The sequence below is a fragment of the Nothoprocta perdicaria genome, unplaced genomic scaffold (genome assembly GCF_003342845.1).
Source record: "Nothoprocta perdicaria isolate Ctin4 unplaced genomic scaffold, notPer1 scaffold_14, whole genome shotgun sequence".
NCBI lineage: Eukaryota > Metazoa > Chordata > Aves > Tinamiformes > Tinamidae > Nothoprocta > Nothoprocta perdicaria.
The window spans coordinates 3,856,909-3,875,306 of record NW_020454538.1 but is presented as its reverse complement, the minus strand read 5'-3'; the positions used below and the strand labels follow the sequence as shown (position 1 = coordinate 3,875,306).

The window sequence follows — 18,398 nt, the reverse complement described above, 5'->3', positions numbered from 1 at the left end:
GTGTATTTGCTGTTGGAGACTAGTGGTTGGCACCCTGAACGCTAGTGAGGCAGCAGCAGGTATCCTGGGTACCCCTACCTGCTGATGCAACACGGCTCCCCAGTGTGCTGAAGGCATCAGACTAGTTTTCCACTCTTTTGGCTGCTAGATGTAAGTCCCATATTCCAGGCACAAGGGAGAACAGCCTTGGAGAGCATCGTGCTGCTTGCATGCAGAAAGCAAGCATGTTGTACTGTCCTGATTCAACAATTTGTTTATAGGAAATGAGGGGGGAAAAACAAGTCTGGACATCCTTTCCTCAGAAAAATCAAGTTTGCATAAACTAGCTGAATGACGCACACTGTGTGGAATGCACACTAGTTTATGCAGGCTAAGTGGTTGAGAATTATGGATACACTGAAACAGGTTTTTATCTATTCTTTTCTTCACATCATGTATCTCTCTTCCCCTAACCTTTTTTAAATCATTTTTTCCCTAGTGTATCTGCCAAATGTCTCCATTTTCTTTTCACAGATGGAGAGATACAGTCACCTTTATTCGGAAAAGCATGAGCCTTTGCCTTGGCCAAGGCCAAGGCCTTTCGTAGGCCTTGCCAGTTACCGTAACTGAAATGGTCAGCTCATGGCTATTAAGGCCCCAAAGAAGGGTTAGCTTTACAGGTCTGTAACTGCTAGGAAAAAAAAAAGCTGATGTGAGTGACGGTTGAGGGCTCCTGGACTTTCAGTAATTCAGTGTGTATGGACACACTTAGCTCGCATAGACTGGTGGATTGCTGTACTCCTAGACACCAGATCTACTTTAAGGAACATTCAGGTCAGACAAACCTTCCAGTGTATTTACTGTCCATCTTCCTTGGTAACACTGCCCAAAGAGACGAAGGAAACAAAATCATATACCTCTGGTCAAATTTTATCTGCTGGAAGAGACAATGCTCAAACCTAGAGATTCAAATGTGAAAATACACTTTGAGTCATAAAGAAAAAACAGACTGATAAACCATTTTATGAAAAAATCCCACCCCTTCCCACTCGAGATATCAAGAAAAATATACCAACAAAGAGTCAATTAAATACCTTTCTGTATGTCTTAAGTTACACTGCTAGAAAGTGGACACTATCCACTTGAAAATCCTGTTTGCACCTACTATCAGTACAAACAAATCAGCATTATTTTTCCCCTCCGAGAGCACAATTATGGAAAAACTCAAGCTTACCTGGTGCATTTTAAACAGTTTATGTAGATTCAAAGTGTATCAACAGATAGATGCTCTTCTAAGCACTGAGCTGCAAAAAGCTCAACTGTGCAGCTAGAAGCAGCAAAGCTGAACCTAAACATGCAGACATGGAGAGAAAGGCTAGAAGTAAAGCCCAAGAGATCTGGCATTGCTGCTTCTGTTTTCGGTGTGGGAAGAAAGAAGGAAGAGACAGACATCCTCCTTTCAGCCTGTGAAACTACAGCATTAATGAGAAATATACAAGGAAGAGTGCCAGTACTCAGCTCATTTGCCCAAGGTCACACAGATGGTAAAATTAAGGCTAGTACATTAAAATCCTCGGGCCCCCAGTCTGCTGCACACTTACCTTCACTTTATTACAAATTTACAAGAGCACAACTTGCCTTTAAGTTGTCATCAAGATGGTACAGGAGATCCATGCAGACCCATTCTTCTGATTTTCCATGGAGCATCTGCAATCATGTCAGCTTTACTGATACATCATGATGGAGCACAGAAGACAAATGAACAAGATGATATATACATACATATATATTCCCCAAGTGCAAAAGGTCTCCTTCTGTTGTCTTAAGCCAGTATTCAAAAATCAAGAACCACATGTTATATCCACGTATCATTATTTGACCAGGATTTTGTTAGCAGATGTGTAGATAAGAAAGGCAGCTTTATCAACAAAAGAAAACAAAGAGTATGAAAGGCATTTTCTAGCAACATTAGGAATACCTCAATGTTCTTCAGAGCTTTACTGCTTTAGGGGAACCTGTGCAATGGCTTGGCCATGTGACATCACACAGTTTTACCATTCAGTGTCTTATTGTCCTAAAAGCACTGGTGTAGAAACCACTAGTCCTGATACACAGTGCCACCTTGTGTGATGCTTTAGAACTGAAGCAGCCCGGGAAATGACATTTCACACTCACATCCAACTTCAGGGGTGCTTTAGTAGCTTTTGAAAGGCACATAGGGTCGTGCAATCAGCCTCCCCACTCTTGCACAACTGTGTATGATCTAGCTCAGGTTACTACAGATGCAAGTGACAGAGCAGTGGAACAGGCTGCCCAGGGAGGCTGTGGAGTCTCCTTCTCTGGAGGACTTCAAAACCCACCCGGATGCCACCCTGTGCCACATGCTCTGGGTGTCCCTGCTTGAGCAGGAAGGTTGGACTAGATGATGTCTAGAGGTCCCTTCCAACTTTGAACATTCTGTGATTCTGTGATCTCCATGGCCCCAAGCAAGGACAGGGTGACAAAGTAAGTAATGACAGTTACTCCTCCCTTCCTCAAATTGGATCTGAAAGAAAAAATATATAATAGAAGTTACACCTTTCCCATCTGCAGGCTGTATTTTGGGAATGGTACTCTATTAATCTGTAGAAAGAAGCCTGAGAGCTGATTTACCTGCAGCAGCTTTGCTGAGCCTGTAGCACACACCAGAGCAGCACCTCCCATGACATAGGGATCTGCAGCGTAGACCTCACGAGAGCTGGTAGCCAACCCAGGGCCTCTGCTCCACCTGGGCCTCGTGAGACATGGAAGCTGCCAGCCACCAAACGTGCCCGGTGCAGAGCCAGCACGACCGGCACTGCCGGCACCTCGCGAAGGCGCCAGGCCCAGGCCCTGTGCGGCACGAGCAGCGGGCCTGGCCGAGAGAAGAGAGTTAGCGGGTTTCAAAGCTGTAGGGGCTTCAACACATGTGCTCAGGGCGTGTGTGTTAAACACAAGGCATATTAAAGGAAAAAAAGAAAGGAAAAAAAAAGATAAGAAAAAGATGAATGCTTTAGAATTCGGGTCACTATGGTCAACTGGAAATAAAGTTTCTGTTTTTGCAATTCTGAATAAATTCTGCATTATCAGAAAAACTTGTATACGCATGGTCTCTTTTCACAGACCAAAATCTTAACACTTACCAGTGTTTCTCCATGGTGGAAAAAACTTTGCAACCCCTAAGGCATGATTATATTTTTGATAGATATTTACCCAACAGCAGCACTGAACCTACCTACTTTTTTCACACTGACATGAAACTGGAAATTTCTGCATTATCTTTTCTCACACAGTATCTGTTGAAACAGAAGCATTACAACAACCCGCAGAATTCACCGACTTAATTCGCCTTCCAGCATTCAACAGGAGCCTTTTTTTGCTCTAGCAAGTAGTGCTCATTCCCCCCACCAGATGAGCTGTGCACAAATGTTCACAGAGGAACATGCTAAATTAAGGAGCATTCACAAGATGTAGTTCAGAACACCATCACTTTTTCAGTCTTTCTTTGCTCCCTTCCCTCCACCCAAGCAGAAAAAAGCAAGACACGGGTCTTCTGCCATACTAATGTATTCCATCTTTCAAAAAGAAAGACATGATTTTAATATTACTTAACAATATGTTAAAAAAGTAGCCAGATAGGCTTCAGTGTTAATACAATTATACACTCTATAACAGATTTGATAGTGTGAGTACTGTTCTTTTTTAAATTTTCTCATTCTGCAAGTATTCTTACACAAGCTGGCTACAAGTCAGGAAAAAAAATCAAAAAACACAAATAGCGTAACTTGTACACTCTTAAACAGTAGATTGTGAAAGAACTGAGGAGATACTTGTCCCATAAGAGTCTCTTTTTCATGAAGTCATGTCAGGAGAAATCTGGAGCAGATGAAAACACAACTGACTAGGTCCATTCCTCTGTCAGGAGTCAGAATGACAAAACAGAGCTAGATGCAGAGGTGACAGGAGCCACTGCAGATGATGCAAACTAGTATTTTGGCCTCCACCCAAGCCTAAGCAATTTAAAGTCTTTGAGGCCAAGGCATTCAGAAGGAGATGGAGAAGGGCTATTGCTCCAACTCCGACGGCATACAGCTACAATCAAGTAAGTCTCACTCACAGACTACAAGCACACAAGCTAACAAATTCAGGTAGAAAGTGGCAATTTTTCAGTCCGCAAGAATTATCAGGCCAAAGGGTTCAGTGCAGATCCACACAGCACTGGGGACAAGGCAAGGCAGCACTGGCTCAAGGCCAGGTAAGCTCTCAGCACAGCAGGACAGGTAAGTGGAGTTGTCGCTCGTCGATTCCTGCAGGGTTCCCTCCCCATCTCGTGTCATCTCAATGTGCAGCAAAGGTGGTTTTTTTCAAGCTAAAATTGGACCAGTTGATGGAAAGTCTCTGCCTTGTCTGTCTGGCAGAATCCAAGCAGAATCTGAAAGGTGAGAAAGGAGAAAAAAAAAAAAAAAGGAAGAAAGTGATAAAATGAAAGAAATAAACTGTAAATCACAGATATTATCCCCTTTTTGGAAGAACAGCACCCATTCCTATGGATAAAATCTCTTAAACCACCTAAAAACAAAACCGCTTTTTCTGCTCAAGTGGATTATGAATCAGTTACTCCACACAACAACTATTTTGTCAAGAGTAACTGAGAGAAGGAGTAAAGCACAATGCATATTGAAGAGCAACCAGAAACAGCCGACACTGCTGCATTCCCCCAACCCCTGCACCAGCAAGGGTGAATAGCAGGTAACCTGCAGCAGAACCACCAAAGACAGGGGCTGCTGCTCCTCCTCAAACCATCCTTACAACCACTGCAAGTTAAGCTTGACACAAACACCTAGAAAAAGGAAGGTTGCATATAATACAACAGAGAAATAGTCTGTAAATCAGGAGGAGAAGTGTCTTTAGAACAAAAAACCTAGGCAGCAGCTTTCACTGGATACAATGCATGTTTCTGGAACAAAATTTGAAAGATCGGAGCATGCTAAGAAGCAGGTACCTCAGGGATGATTAATTCATGCTCAAGTCCTTTATCAAGGCAAGGTGTCTCCTGCTTAGGCTAGAAAGTTCTACAACATCAAGTTAACGATTATATGACACCCTCCTTGGAAGGTCACACAGCTTCCATAAAAAAAATGAAAGCCAAAAGAAGAGAAGCAGATAGAAGGAGAGAATTTGAGAAGATACTGAGAAAGATTAGAAGAACTAGACTTACTTTGCTCTTTCTATGCTAAACTTAGAAGTAGCCTGCTAAATTAATTTTGAAGCCAGGCTGTAATTAATGTATCCATCTATTATCCTGCTAAGAAGCAAGTAGAAAAGATGAAGATTAACACAGTATGAATTATACAACTCAGTACGCTGGCACAACTCTCTGTTGCAGAGGGTTATTAAAACAAGCAGCGTAGCTAGAATCCTGGGATCGAACTGGAGAAAATAGCAAGCTATAGAAATTGTGCATGCTAAGGGTGTCTTCATGGAGTTGTTTTTCTCCTTGAAAGAGGATCTTTCAAGCTATTTCAGTCACCTCTCCTAATGAGGTATGCAATAAAGAAACAGGACAGAGAGCAAGCTACGCACACAGCCCCCCCATTTAACAGATGAGAGTAAAGCAGTGGATTACATCAATCATTATGAATCCATTAAAAATGGTACTGCTAAAGTTTTTAATTGCTCTTTTGGAATCATGTGTGATGAATTAATGTCCAAATTTAGGCTGAATTCCTACAGCTAAGATACTTTGCTACGTTCCTTCTATTAAGGAGTAAAGAATGAGCTGGTGATTTTTTTTTTGTTTGCTTTTAATGCTATAGATACTGCAAGCTCAAATGAACCTTCAAATATTACATGAAACCTGCAGCAAAGTGCTTATGCTATAGCAACACTAGCACTATATTTAGAATAGGCTACATTTTACCTCTTAAGTCTAGATTTACGCTAAAAAGTACTTTAATAAGTAGTACTTTCCAAGGCTTACGCAGAAAAATCCATATTAAGAATGTGGAACATGCGCTGCTGAAAACAATATTTTCTATCCCATTTTAACTCCACCATTAAATCACACAAATAAAGATTTTGCATAGATATGATGCAAAACAGGCATAGTTGTCAGCATTACTTCCCCAACATATAGCCAACTAAAAATTAGCAGTTTGAAAGCTGTATTTTAATGAAAAACTGATCTTAAAAATCCCTTCTAAATAAACGTTTATTTAGTTTTTGCAAAATACAATATAATTCAATTCAGTATTTAACTGCAGGAAATAGGCTTGTTTGTAATGTTTCAGAAGTTTGGGATATTGTGTTGGATACGCATGGCAAAGTAGGACACCCAGCCACCAGTGAAGGGTACAAATGTGACTAGATTGGGGTATTATGGGAGAACATGGGCTAGATTATGTAAACATGAGCTGTCTGCTCCTATTTGAAAATTCAAGACAACTAGTACGTGGCACCAACACTAAAAGCAACTGAAATGCACGTAAGAAGCAAAACAGTTGTATAAGCACCAACTTATTTTATTCTTTTGGTGTCCTTGCACTAGGCAAGGATAATTATCCCCTTCTTAATGCTCAATGTAAAAGCAGGAATCTACAGTTCTTTCATCCCCAAATTCATATATGGAATAAAATTCCCAAGTAATATCTCCTATAAGGATAATCAGGTAAGGTTTGAAATAACCAGTCCTCATGAAATAACTTTTCTGAAACCCAAGTTCTCAAATTTAAAATGTGAAGTTTTCTTTGCAAAAACCTTGCATCCAAAGTGGTATCTTTTATACTTAATATTTTTTAAACACTAGCCAGCAATTGGCCTCTGTGGATAATAAAGAAATTTATATAGATTTTGCTTATAGAAAACAAACAAAAAAATGTAGCTGAGGATATTCTAAAAGCCTCAATGAGAACTTGAGCTAGAACTTCTGGCACACTTGTATTTCTACTACTTAGCTCTGATTTGTGCCCATAGATCTAGAGCTTTGCCCCTTGCAGAATGCAGAATATTAGCTGCAACAGAACTGGAGATGTTGAACACAGGTTTTTATGCTAGGAGTCAGTTATCAAGTCTGTTTTTTTCTAACATGGCATTTGGGAAGAAGCACAACTGCTGCGTGTGTGAGGGTTACTGCACTTTACCTTTTAAAATACTCCACTTCTCGCTCTGTTTCATCCATTTCCACACTGTCTAGATCAATGTCTTTGGGTAGAAACACATCATCTACAAAATGAAAAGTATTAGACCAAGTTAGATTCACAGGGATGGGAGGAGGAGAGGACAAAGCTTGAGGAAGTTGCATTAAAGACATTTTGTGGAGAACTGCCTGAACTCCACAGGCTGCCAATCAAAAATACACCACGTTTCAGCTAAATTGTTGTGGATATATATTTGAAAAGATATTTTGAAGAAACCCTATACCCCTGGACCTCTGCTCCATTTTGAGGGACTTGCAGTGACAACAAGCAAGAGAAAAACCAGCACAAATTTGCCGATCATCGGGGTTGCAGAAGATGCCATGAGCTTGGGTCACGCGTGAGAATGGGCCAAACTACCCAAAGGGGCTCAGTGAGTCGGGTAGCACAAACGGACCAAGAATAAACACTAGTGAACAATGTTTTTCTGCCTGAGATTTGTTCACTCTGCTACTAAAAAAAGTCAGCTTTAGAAACAATTTTAAAGAGGTAATCATAAAGTAAAATAGTTCAGGAACTAGGGCTCTGTAGAGCTGCTGTACTGGGATGTTATGTGTCAGCAAAGAGTAAATCAAGTCAGAGCTATTTCCATTGAGGATTTTTTCAAAATATGTTTTTAAACATATTTAAATACGGTCTAAACTTAGGTCCTCAGCTATAGCAACCAAGTCTGTTAGCACATGACACCATCTCGGCACGCAGTCTTTTTTTATTTACATAGTTTCTAAAAAAAAGCTTCAAAAAGTGTTAAATTTTGTAGAAGCCAATTTGACAATTTATTTTCCTCCTGTAGCCTCCCCTCCTAAAAATACTCCATAAATCCCCTCCAGCCTCGGTCCTGTAGCTGTTCCAGAACATATTGCAGAAAGGGAGAGCCTCAACGTAACCGAGAGCCCCAAAAGTGCCATGATGCTCCAGAATCCCCGCGTTCATGGCAATGAAAGGATCTTTTCTAAAGATGCTGCTGGTAATTGAAGCTTTTTTTTTTTTTTTCCCCCTTGCAACTTCCTGCTAGAAAGCTGGAAAACCCTGGAAACACAGCCCTACAGCCCTCAATTTCTTCACTCTCCCATAACAAGGAGCTAGAAGAGTCAGCCAGAAGAAACTTCCTTAAGAACTGGAGATCGCAGCAGAAAGGACAGTGCTCATTGCCCTAACATTTCATTTGCAAGCTCAGTCAAAAAGCAGCCTTTTAACCCTTCAGCTCTTGGCACTACCCTGGTTCTATTTTTTTTCCCCCTTCTTAGTTACAATGAATGTTTGCCTTCTTGCTAATTTGGTGCAGCAACACTATGTCTTTAATAAATTAGACTTACATGAAAAACCGTAGGTTTCCTACTACTAGAAAAACTGTATATTTCCTACTATTAGAAAAAATAGCTATTCAGTAAAAACCCTGCAAGTTTGTGAGAAGGTAGAACAGGGTGCATAAGGGCTAAGGCACCAGGGAGCTCAGGGCAGCATCGCAGCCTGACCGACGTGCAGCAGAAACACCAAAAACAAAAAGAGTTTTAGAAAGGGAGAACTGGGGGTTGAGTCAAACTGATGGTGAAACCACAAAGCAAAACAGGCTTTATCTTCAGCTTTTGGGAAAGAAGAGGAGAAAAAAGGCAAACAAAAAAGTATGTCATGAAAAAAAGTCTGAAATACAATACTTGTTCGAACAGCTATCAGAAGAACAATAAAAAATTTGTTATATTAGCATAGACCAATATTTACAAGGAATAAAAAACTACCTGTCACTATCTAAACAGCACTCCATTACAAGTTTTTACTTTGGCAAATAATAGTAAAATATAGTAAACTAGCTTTTGCATTTACTTTGCCAATAAATAGAAATGGTACCGAAAGACGTATTTCCACTGAGAAAATGTATATTTATGCGCAAATAAATAGTAAGTGTTTGGTTGCAGAATCCCTGTATTTTCCCTGCACAAAATAAGTGAGAGTAATATTTGAGGCTACATTCTCAACACTATGGGAGAAATGGCAGTGTTTTTAAATAAAATCAAAATGAATGCTAGCATGCTACTGAATTAAGTAACTGCTTAAGCAAGATACACTACACAGAAGAGCCTGGCTTTACCTAAATTGTTTCATTAAAAAAAAAACAGAATATACTAGTTTATTCACATTTTCGAGCACTGTACATGTCATTACTAAACCCATATTTATCTCCTAAAAGCACTCAAGTAACTTCAGATCCAGCAAACAAACCAAAGACTTCACTGGTGCCTTGAGTTTTCCTGACTAGGGTTATTCATTTTCTCTCACTGTACATTGGCAGGGTTGACTGAGGGTGAAGACTGCAGACTTCTGGACTCAAATGGTAACAATAAACCAAGTTCTTATTAAAGTACTTACCAATGGAATTGTTGACTTTGTCTCCTTTCTTCTTCTTGTTTTTCTTGTTCTTGCCTTTTGGCTGAGGGGAATCGGCGAGTATTAGCTTATTGTTCTGCTGCTGCTCACTCGGCGAAGGGCACTCGCTCGGGACGGGGGCCTTCTCCTCCTTGACGTGGTTCAACTGCTTCTTGTTGTTGTTGTTTAATTTCTTCTCCTCCTTTTTAGGCTCTGCAAGCGTTGGGAGCTCTGCTGCTTTTGCTTTGGGTTCTATTTGGTTTCTGGTTTTAGGCTGCACCTCAGCTGCTTTGGGGGATTCAGCGGGCTTTTTCGCTGGTTCAGCGCACGGTTTGTTTACCTGCTTTAGTTTCTGCTTGCCGTTTCCTTCTTTATGTTGATGCATAATGTCAAGCAGAAAGGAGAGGGGCTCATGCTGTTTTACACTGCCCTCTTTCTGATAAAGCAGCTTCGAGTCCCTGCTGTTTACGGGGTTGGATAGTTCACAGGCCGACTCGGAATCCGGCCTCTGCTCCGGATGATCCACGTGTCTTGACAGGGAGCCGGGAGAGCTCTCCATCTTTTCCGCCTGCTCCAGGGTCCCGTTCTGAACGTCTTGGGGAGCGCCTGGCACGGCCTCCTTCGCCGGCTGGCAGTTCCGCGGCGGCACCTCCGCCTTCTGGCACTCCTTGCTTGTCCGATCCTTCTTCTTTTTCTTCACGGCCCGCAACTGCTGGAGCTCCTGAAGTCGCTGTAATTCTTGCTTCAGCCTCTCTTCCTCCTCCTCCTCTCGCCGCCTCTGCTCCTCAAGCAGCTGGTGATGCTCTCTTTCCCGGGCTTCTGCTTCAAGCCGAGCCTTTTCCTCAAGCTACAAAGTAAAGATCGGTGTAAGAGAAACAACAAGAGACTTGGGAAGGGAATTTTTTTTAGGATTACTCATTTTCTCTACAGACATTGCCAGTCTTGGGATGCTAACGTACCAACACACTTAAGGAGCTTGCCACAGCAAGCAATAGCCCTTTGTACATAAGCTGCCCCTTGAAGGACGTGCTCTCAGCCATAAGCCATAATCACCTCGGGGATTTCTCCCAGCAATTACTGCAAATGCCTAAAACTTTGCTGTGCACCAATGATTTACGTAAGCCATCAGTAAAATGATAGGCAAACACTCAGAGCCATCATGCCCTTGTATTTTCTTGCATTTTTAGAAGTGCCTTATGGGATGCCTTCCTCAGAATTCATGCAAAAAAACCCAAAACACTCCAGAAAAGCTTCCCCATTTTTCCTTTTTCATTCAAACTGCATTCCTTGAGAAAAATGATATTTTCTTTTAAAAAGACTCACTAAACTCTCAAGTTGCTGAGCATTGCTAGCACTTGAACAAAAAGGATAAAGCTTGCAGACATTACACCTCCCAAACCCATGGAGGTACTTAATGAACACAGAACTAATGCCAGCAAACAAATCCACAAACACAAAGTACTTACCCTGAGATCACAGAATGTATTTACCAGAAGTCAAAAAGATTTTGGAAACCTGTCTGCTTATACCTTGAACTTCACACACAAATTCCAGTATGAACACCACATTTCCTGCTTATTCAGCAGCAAAGTAATTTTCCTCCATTAATTCAGCAAATGTGGTTCTCAAAACTAATTTTTTAAAACCAAACCATTTTGGCCAATTTCTGTTTGAAAGCTGTAACTTTTTTCCCCCCTCCTCTCTGCAGCTTGATACTTCATTTTGGCTCTCACGGTATCAGATAGATGGCAGAGCATTTAACCTGCCTGAGTCGGGACAGCAAGGTGCCCAGCACCATCTTAAGATTAAACACTACAAAGGTAAAACTGGCTCTGGATGGGCAGATTGGCAGTGTAGCACTATCTACATAGAGAAAGCTTAGACCATTATGATATATATAGTCAGTATATGGTGGTATACTTGCAGGAAACACACAAAATACACTTATAAATCCAAAAAAGGAGATTTGGGGGCAAACATACTTCTGTATCTTACCTTTCTTTGCTTATGTCTTGCTCGCTTGGCTGCCCGAGAGCTGCTTACTGGTTTGGTTTCGGAGCTGTTTATAAATTGCAGCAAGTCTTCCACCTTTCGATGGTCAACGACACTTTCCCTTTCAGAGATCTGATCTGGTTTCTTCGGTTGTTCCTCTTTCCTTTTTGTCAGACGCAAACGAAGCTTTTCCCGCATCTCTGCGTAATTTCTACTGGTCGGGGCAGCTGGTGGCTGAAGGACATGACAAAACATTCAGTGACCAGACGTAAAAAATTCATTTACTGTGTCCGATATGCTGAAATTTCAGAAATACTCAAATAATCTTGAAGGTCCGAACCTGCATGACAAATGCCATTCTGTTTGTAGGTGTATTTAAAGTACATTTACCAGGCAACAGGGCTGCCAGACTTGGGGCTAAGCTCATGAACCAGCTTCCCCAATTGGAAGAGTGACCAGCCTTGCAGTGGAAATGCACAGGGCACAGGTCAGAAGGCCCAAAGAGGCCTTTAAGGCAAAAGGGGAGTTTTCCTGCGACCATTTGACAGTTCATTTGCTGTTATTTCCATCCGCTACCGAGTCAGAGCCGGAGTTTGGGCTAGCTGGGACTCTGGGCTGTAGCTGTGAAGATTTCACCTCCTTGCAAAGTGCAGCAGCAGAACTGCATCAATAACTTGTTTTCACTGCTGCAGCAGGAAATCTTGCTTCGTGTTCCAGCTCTTTGGATTCCCATCCCTGATCCCGACTCCCAGCTCCTCACTCCGCCTCCCTCCTGCTTGTCCTACCCCTCTCGCCCCCCAGGCTGGGGCCCCTCCATCTGCTTGGAAGCTAAAACTGTTCAACTCGCTCACTAAACCGGGAGAACAAAGACCTAAAATAAAAAATCAAAGAAAAAATGTAAATGAAAATTGTTTTAAAAAGTGGCATTCTGCCACTTCAGCAAAATGAATCATTTACTATGCAAAAAGCAGCATCTGCTCAATGTTAATCAATTCATAGTCAGGAAAAATCACGGGTGGCAACAGGCAGGAGGAAAAGGGAATCCCTCCCTGCTCCTTTCAGCCATAAAAAGGGGGCTTTTAATTCCCTACATGCCTAAGGTGAAACTGGCCCCACCAAAGACCTGGTCAATAAAACAGAGCTTTTATTTCAAACATGAAAAAAAAAATCCAGTAGTGACCCAATTGCTGAAACACAAAGATATTCTAAAGAAATGCAATTGAGCCTAGCAGAAAAATATTATTTTAAGGGAAAAAAAAAAGTGTCAGCTTTTTGCATTTCATTTGTGAAAATGAGTGGGTAGGAATATGAGAATTTGCTAGTAACATTAAAAGTATTAACTTAACTTAAAGATGCTTCAATCAAAATCTTAAAATCTAAAACAAAGAATATACAGAAAAAGATGCATGTTTTACTATCTTATAATTTCTACAAACTTATTTTAAATGCAGAAACAAAGTCAGTACCTATCAAATGGGCTAGTTAAAATGGTTTACAATAATGTGGCTTTTTTCTTGATAAAAGTATATTTAAATCTACACTGCCTAAGTAGAGGCAAGAAAAACTTTTCTTTTTAAAAAACATCAAATTAACGTGAATACTTTGAGGACTCAGATTTTCTTTTTAAATATGCAAAATCATTTGTAAAACATCCTACGTTAAGAGCATCTTTGCTCAAATTCAACTAATAAGTAGACTATTATAGATGAGCCCATGAATCCTGTGCAATTACTTAAATGCCTGAATGCCCTTTGCAATTTCACAGCTGAACTTGGCCAAGTTGCTTCCTGAATCTTTTACTTTTTTTTATTGATCTTGAACTACTTTCAACTGGAAAGGTTTGTTTTTATTTGTTAAATTCAAAAAAGAAAATTACTTTCTACCTATGCTTCTGGCTTCCTTTTACTTCTTAGCTCTAGAGCAAGCTTCATCCCTGCCTCTGTAGGTGCAGTCTGGTAAGTTATGTGCAAGAGACGATGAATAAGTGACAAGAACAGCAAAACAGAAGAAAATCGAAGAACTTACTCCTCCGTGGCCGAAGAACTCACAGTAACAGCAGTCACAGTATTTTCCTTCCTTCTGATTTGTGGATGTTGAGGTACTGGAACTGTGCTCTGAGCAGCTATCTTCATCCTGGCTCTCCTCTCCATCATACTGTTGATGATCATACGTGTTACTGTTCTCACAGCGATGGCCCTCGCAGTCTGGATCACTAGGTTAAGAAAAACCTTATGAAAATTCTAGATTACATGAAGTACTTCAAGAAAACATATCTATATACACACATGCATATATACATACACTTCTGCCAGGAATAGTGACTCAAATTGGGTTATGAGCCACCAGTGATGCAGCAAATCCTAAATTTCAGAGAGTAGGTTGCAAATGGAGAGGCTCGAAACCAAGCAGCCAAGATAGAGGGATGCACGGGAAAACGATTTAGCAAAGACTCAGTATGTGACTTAGTGAACAAACAACATAGAGAACAAGTTTGGAACTGCTCATCCTGGTTTTAAACATGCAAAATAATTGTAAAAGCAGTTATTTTAGTTTTTATAGCGAAATAGTTTTCAAATTGTGGCCCATGTGATCACTTGTGGTCTGTTATCCCTGCAAATCGCAGAATACCCAATTTATTTCTAAAATTCCCTGGTTTCAATGTTCAACATAACTACTATAACAATTTTAAAGATCATGTCCAGTTCTTTCAATTGTATAAATTATCAAAAAAGTACCCCCTCTCAATATTTAGTTTTAGTATTTCTCTGTTCTTATGTTTTCTTATTAGAACACTTGAATCTTCAAAAGAAGAAAACAAAAAAACACACAAACAAAACCAAACAAAATCCCACTCACTATATATGAGCCCATTTTATCCAAGGACAAAAGACCTCTAGCTGATAACGACAATACTACCTAGTGCATCAGCCCAACTCCTCCTTCCCTCAAGCCTCCTTTTTGAGCCCCCAACCCATTTCAAATTGTAATGCAGCTCCAGACAAGTTCCACAGAAACTCAGAGACCAGGACAGGAGGTAAGAAGTGCTCAAATTCAGTCTCCTGGAGAGGGCAGGGAAATGCACAACTCTATTACGCTGCTGCTCTGCAGGTTGCCGGTCGCCCAACATTTTGGCTGGCCAATCTGGCCTTGCTGCTTCTTGCCTGTTGGGAGTTAGTGTGACAATACCCCCTGGAAGCAAATGGGCTAGCACGTGGCAGGGGATAATGGAGCCAATTCCATAGAAAATGCAGCTTCATTAATTCTACCGCTCTGCGGAACAATTGCTAGATTGAGCAACCAGGGCACCACACAGCTTGTCTTTCCCCCGAGAGCATGTTTGCACACCCCGATTCGCAGAGCCTGCAGTCACTGGCTTTGGGTTTTCTCCCAGTTCGTTTCATACATCGTGATATGGCTGCATCATATTAGCACCTAGCTGATAACCACTGGGCTTCTGCTGCTTTAAATAATCTGCGCAGTTAGCTGTTTTCATGTCAGTAAAAACTAGTCGATAATGGAAATAATGGTACTTTTAGCAGCAATGTGGGTATGTGGTTATTCGTCTCTGCCTAAACCTCACATCATCTCCTGAAAACTCCTGCAGGAGTCAGGAAGCTACATCCCTAGCAGCCATCAGCACAACCCTGCAGGCAGGGGAGCATTGAGACCAGCTTTCCTGGTGTGATCCCGCTCCGCAGGCATATGGGAGAGCTGCAGCATTCCCAGGACACAACTCTGCCAAATTCCCAGCCCAAGGCTTCTGAACACCTTCAGAGATCAGCACATCCTCCCACTCTACAGTCCTACAAATGGTGGGATTGACACCTAGAGAGCTTGAAGTCAGAAAAGAGTGTTACTATGTGGCACCTTGAGGACTGCACATGACCTTTATACAGTTTGAGAAATCTGCCAGACTGAAGTTTTCCCAGCTTCTTCATACTTGTTTGCCACACGGAGTCAGAAACACAGAAAGCAAAGGCATCAGAATCTTAATTCTTATTCTATCATAAATAAGACTTACCTGCAGATACTTGGTGGGGCACTTACAGAGCTGTCTGTGGTTGAAGTAGGCGGTGCAACCGTAGTGGGGCAAAGACCTGAATGAGGATCCACAAATCCAGGGGCTGTTGCAGCAGTTTTGGGGAAAGAAGGAGCAGCAAGATTTGGAAGATGTGGTGTAGAAGCTGGAGACAGTGCAGCAGGAGACAGTGAAGGGAGGGAAGCTAAACTGGTCGGACTATTTCGAGGTGCAACTGGTGCAGAATGTCTATGGTCCTCTTTATTAATATTGTGGAACACTTCACCTAAATTGGGAAAAATAAGTAAGCACTTAATATTAAAAAAGTCTCCATTAACTACCCCCCTCCAAAAAAACAAAACAAAACAAAGCCCAAGAAGCAGAACAAACAAACAGCCAAAGAAACACCCCAAAACATTCAAATTGCCAGATGTTCTCAGCTTCTATAAAAGTCAGGTAGTATTTCAACACCTCTCTACTACTGGTCCCAAATCCATTAGGTTTGCAAAAGACCTTGAGGACTTTTCCTGTGGAAAGCTTTCTGACCAAGACGTAAAGAGTCTACAAATCAAAAGTAACAAGAAGGCTGATTAAAGATATATATTACTTAAATGAACACACAGATCTTCACACATCTTAGTTACATGTGTGTGGATTCATCTATAAGCTGTGTGCAAAGTACAAACGCTTACCTATGGATGACGGTCTCTTGGACGATACTTTGAACTGGTTGCTGCTCGACTGCACTGTAGTAGCTGTGCAGGAGACAGAAGAAGTGGCAGAAGAAGTTGCCATGACAACTTTATTAGCTTCCATAAAGGCATCCTGGAAATTGTACAGACATTTCTTCTTTGCAGCACTTTTCTTCTCTTTGCTGTCAGTAACGGTGCTTGCTTCATTGCTAGATGTAGTAGGAAGTGCTTCGGGTCTGATTTCCGAGAGTGCTGGTGCTAATATATCACTCCCTTTAATTGAAACACACACAGTAATTAAGAGTTATAGAATTACAGAGCTGTTTTACGGCATTTAGAATTAACCATTCAATAACGTAGTCGCAATACTACAAGCTAAGCAAGCACATGTTGTTAGCACTGGCTTGGCAGGCTTACGGGAGTCACATTTTTTTCAATGAGCACAGCTGTAACTAAAAACTGCTAAGAATTCCAGTATCCGCAGTGCAACGTAGCCATGCAACAACTCTAACACATGCAGGAACAACCTATATATCCTACCATGAAAAAAGAGTCATAAATGTATTCTGTATTTATCAGTAATTCCAGCTGATTTTGGTAATGTCATTATAATCTGACCTTCCACACAAAACGTGGCACTGGAAATTGCCCGTTGGAAGAGCTACATTTGAATAGGGATAAACTGTTGTTTGGAGAGCTCTAGGGCATTTCTTTTTGCCTTTTAACTGCCACTTCAGTAGCCTGACAAGTAGCTCTGACATATTAGACAAAAGCTAATAAAAAAAAATCCCCAAATGTGCCTTTTCATAAAAATCATGTTTAAAAAAAAAAGTATCATGTAAATAGAAAGCTCCATGTACATGTTGTTGTTTTGCTCTTTGTTAATGCATTCTATTTCACTCTAATTATTAGTATTTCCAAAGGCTTATTAGCTTACATGTGCCTTTTGCTAGATTCATGCCTCGCTATGAATGAAAGTGTAATTATTTCTCCTCCACTATAAGAGGAAGGAGGAGGTAGAGCAATATTACCAGTGCTCTTACAAGCCTGCAGAGCAGCCCTTTGTGGCAAAAGACCATTTAAGTTTCCCTCAAATTTCTAGATCCTTTTAACTTTGAACTCCTGAATCCTCTGCAATGACCCTAGGTGGAAATCAACATACTATTCTTTAACCTCTGGCATCCTCTCCCCAACACTGAAAGGTTTCCTTTTCAGTTTTCATCCCTCCCTGATGTAGAAATGGCAGGAAATCTCTGCCAGAACTCCTCTTACACGCACAATGACACATTCCTGGAAAAAAGAAAGAAGTGACACACTCCATTTCAAAATAGAGTCTCTTAACCGGTCAGTGTGAAGTAACAACAAACCCTCACCAGGAATCGTATCGGGCAAAAAAGTAGCAGGATTCCAGTTCTTGTCATTCATCATTTCTGATCCCCAAAGACTTATAAATTTAGAACTATTCCAATCTGGAGTGCTCCCAAAACAGCTTGGATAAATATGATCTTGGAGAGATGCATTGAATACTTGATGCTTGTTTGTATGATTCTGAACTGGAGCTGGCGGTAATGCCTACAAAAATAAAGAGTATTTTCCTCATTAATATTCTGTTTGCTTGCACAGTCACTCCAACAGCAATGCTCAAATCATAGTCTTCCAAATGTGAAAGGCATTATAAAAAGCTAAAAGCAATATTAAAAAAATACTTCCCACAATGGTAATAGGGATTTTTTTGATATTTAATATAGGTAGCATTACACAGATTTTTTAATATATCTGTGTAAAATATGTATATTTAAAAGCACACATATTAGATTAAGCTAACAGATGAATGCAAAAGGTACTCTCCAAAAATATTTATGTTAGTATATATTGGTAGGTCTTCATTTTTAAATTAAAAAAGTATTTATATGAACACTGAACTTGTAAAGGATTGCTACTTTCAAAGCCCCTAAATGACAAAAACCACCCTGTGTGACACTGTCATCATTACCACAACAAATAACTTTGATAAAGGGTTTACAAATGTTCCAGGATTAGAAATCAGCACAGCAGAAAAAGATACAAAACATGTATGAGTTCAGGATATTATTCCAAGGTAGTCTATATGGGTGTATTGATATGAACACATCTGAACAGTTTCCT

At 40.8% G+C, this 18,398-nt stretch overlaps 1 protein-coding gene across 1 annotated transcript in view; it reads right to left on the bottom strand.

Annotated features, from left to right (window-relative positions):
* Nucleotides 1-3,762: 3,762 nt before the first annotated feature.
* FAM193A (family with sequence similarity 193 member A) overlaps nt 3,763-18,398 on the bottom strand; it is a 39,012-nt gene continuing 24,376 nt past the window's right edge. Inside the window, exons 14-21 of the mRNA XM_026034179.1 lie at nt 17,627-17,825; nt 16,254-16,526; nt 15,565-15,847; nt 13,569-13,755; nt 11,547-11,777; nt 9,555-10,398; nt 7,137-7,218; nt 3,763-4,429 (exon numbers count right to left, since the gene is read on the bottom strand). Of these exons, the coding sequence (XP_025889964.1) occupies nt 4,336-4,429; nt 7,137-7,218; nt 9,555-10,398; nt 11,547-11,777; nt 13,569-13,755; nt 15,565-15,847; nt 16,254-16,526; nt 17,627-17,825 (2,193 nt within the window). The 3' untranslated portion in view covers nt 3,763-4,335. The remainder of the gene's footprint in view (nt 4,430-7,136; nt 7,219-9,554; nt 10,399-11,546; nt 11,778-13,568; nt 13,756-15,564; nt 15,848-16,253; nt 16,527-17,626; nt 17,826-18,398) is intronic.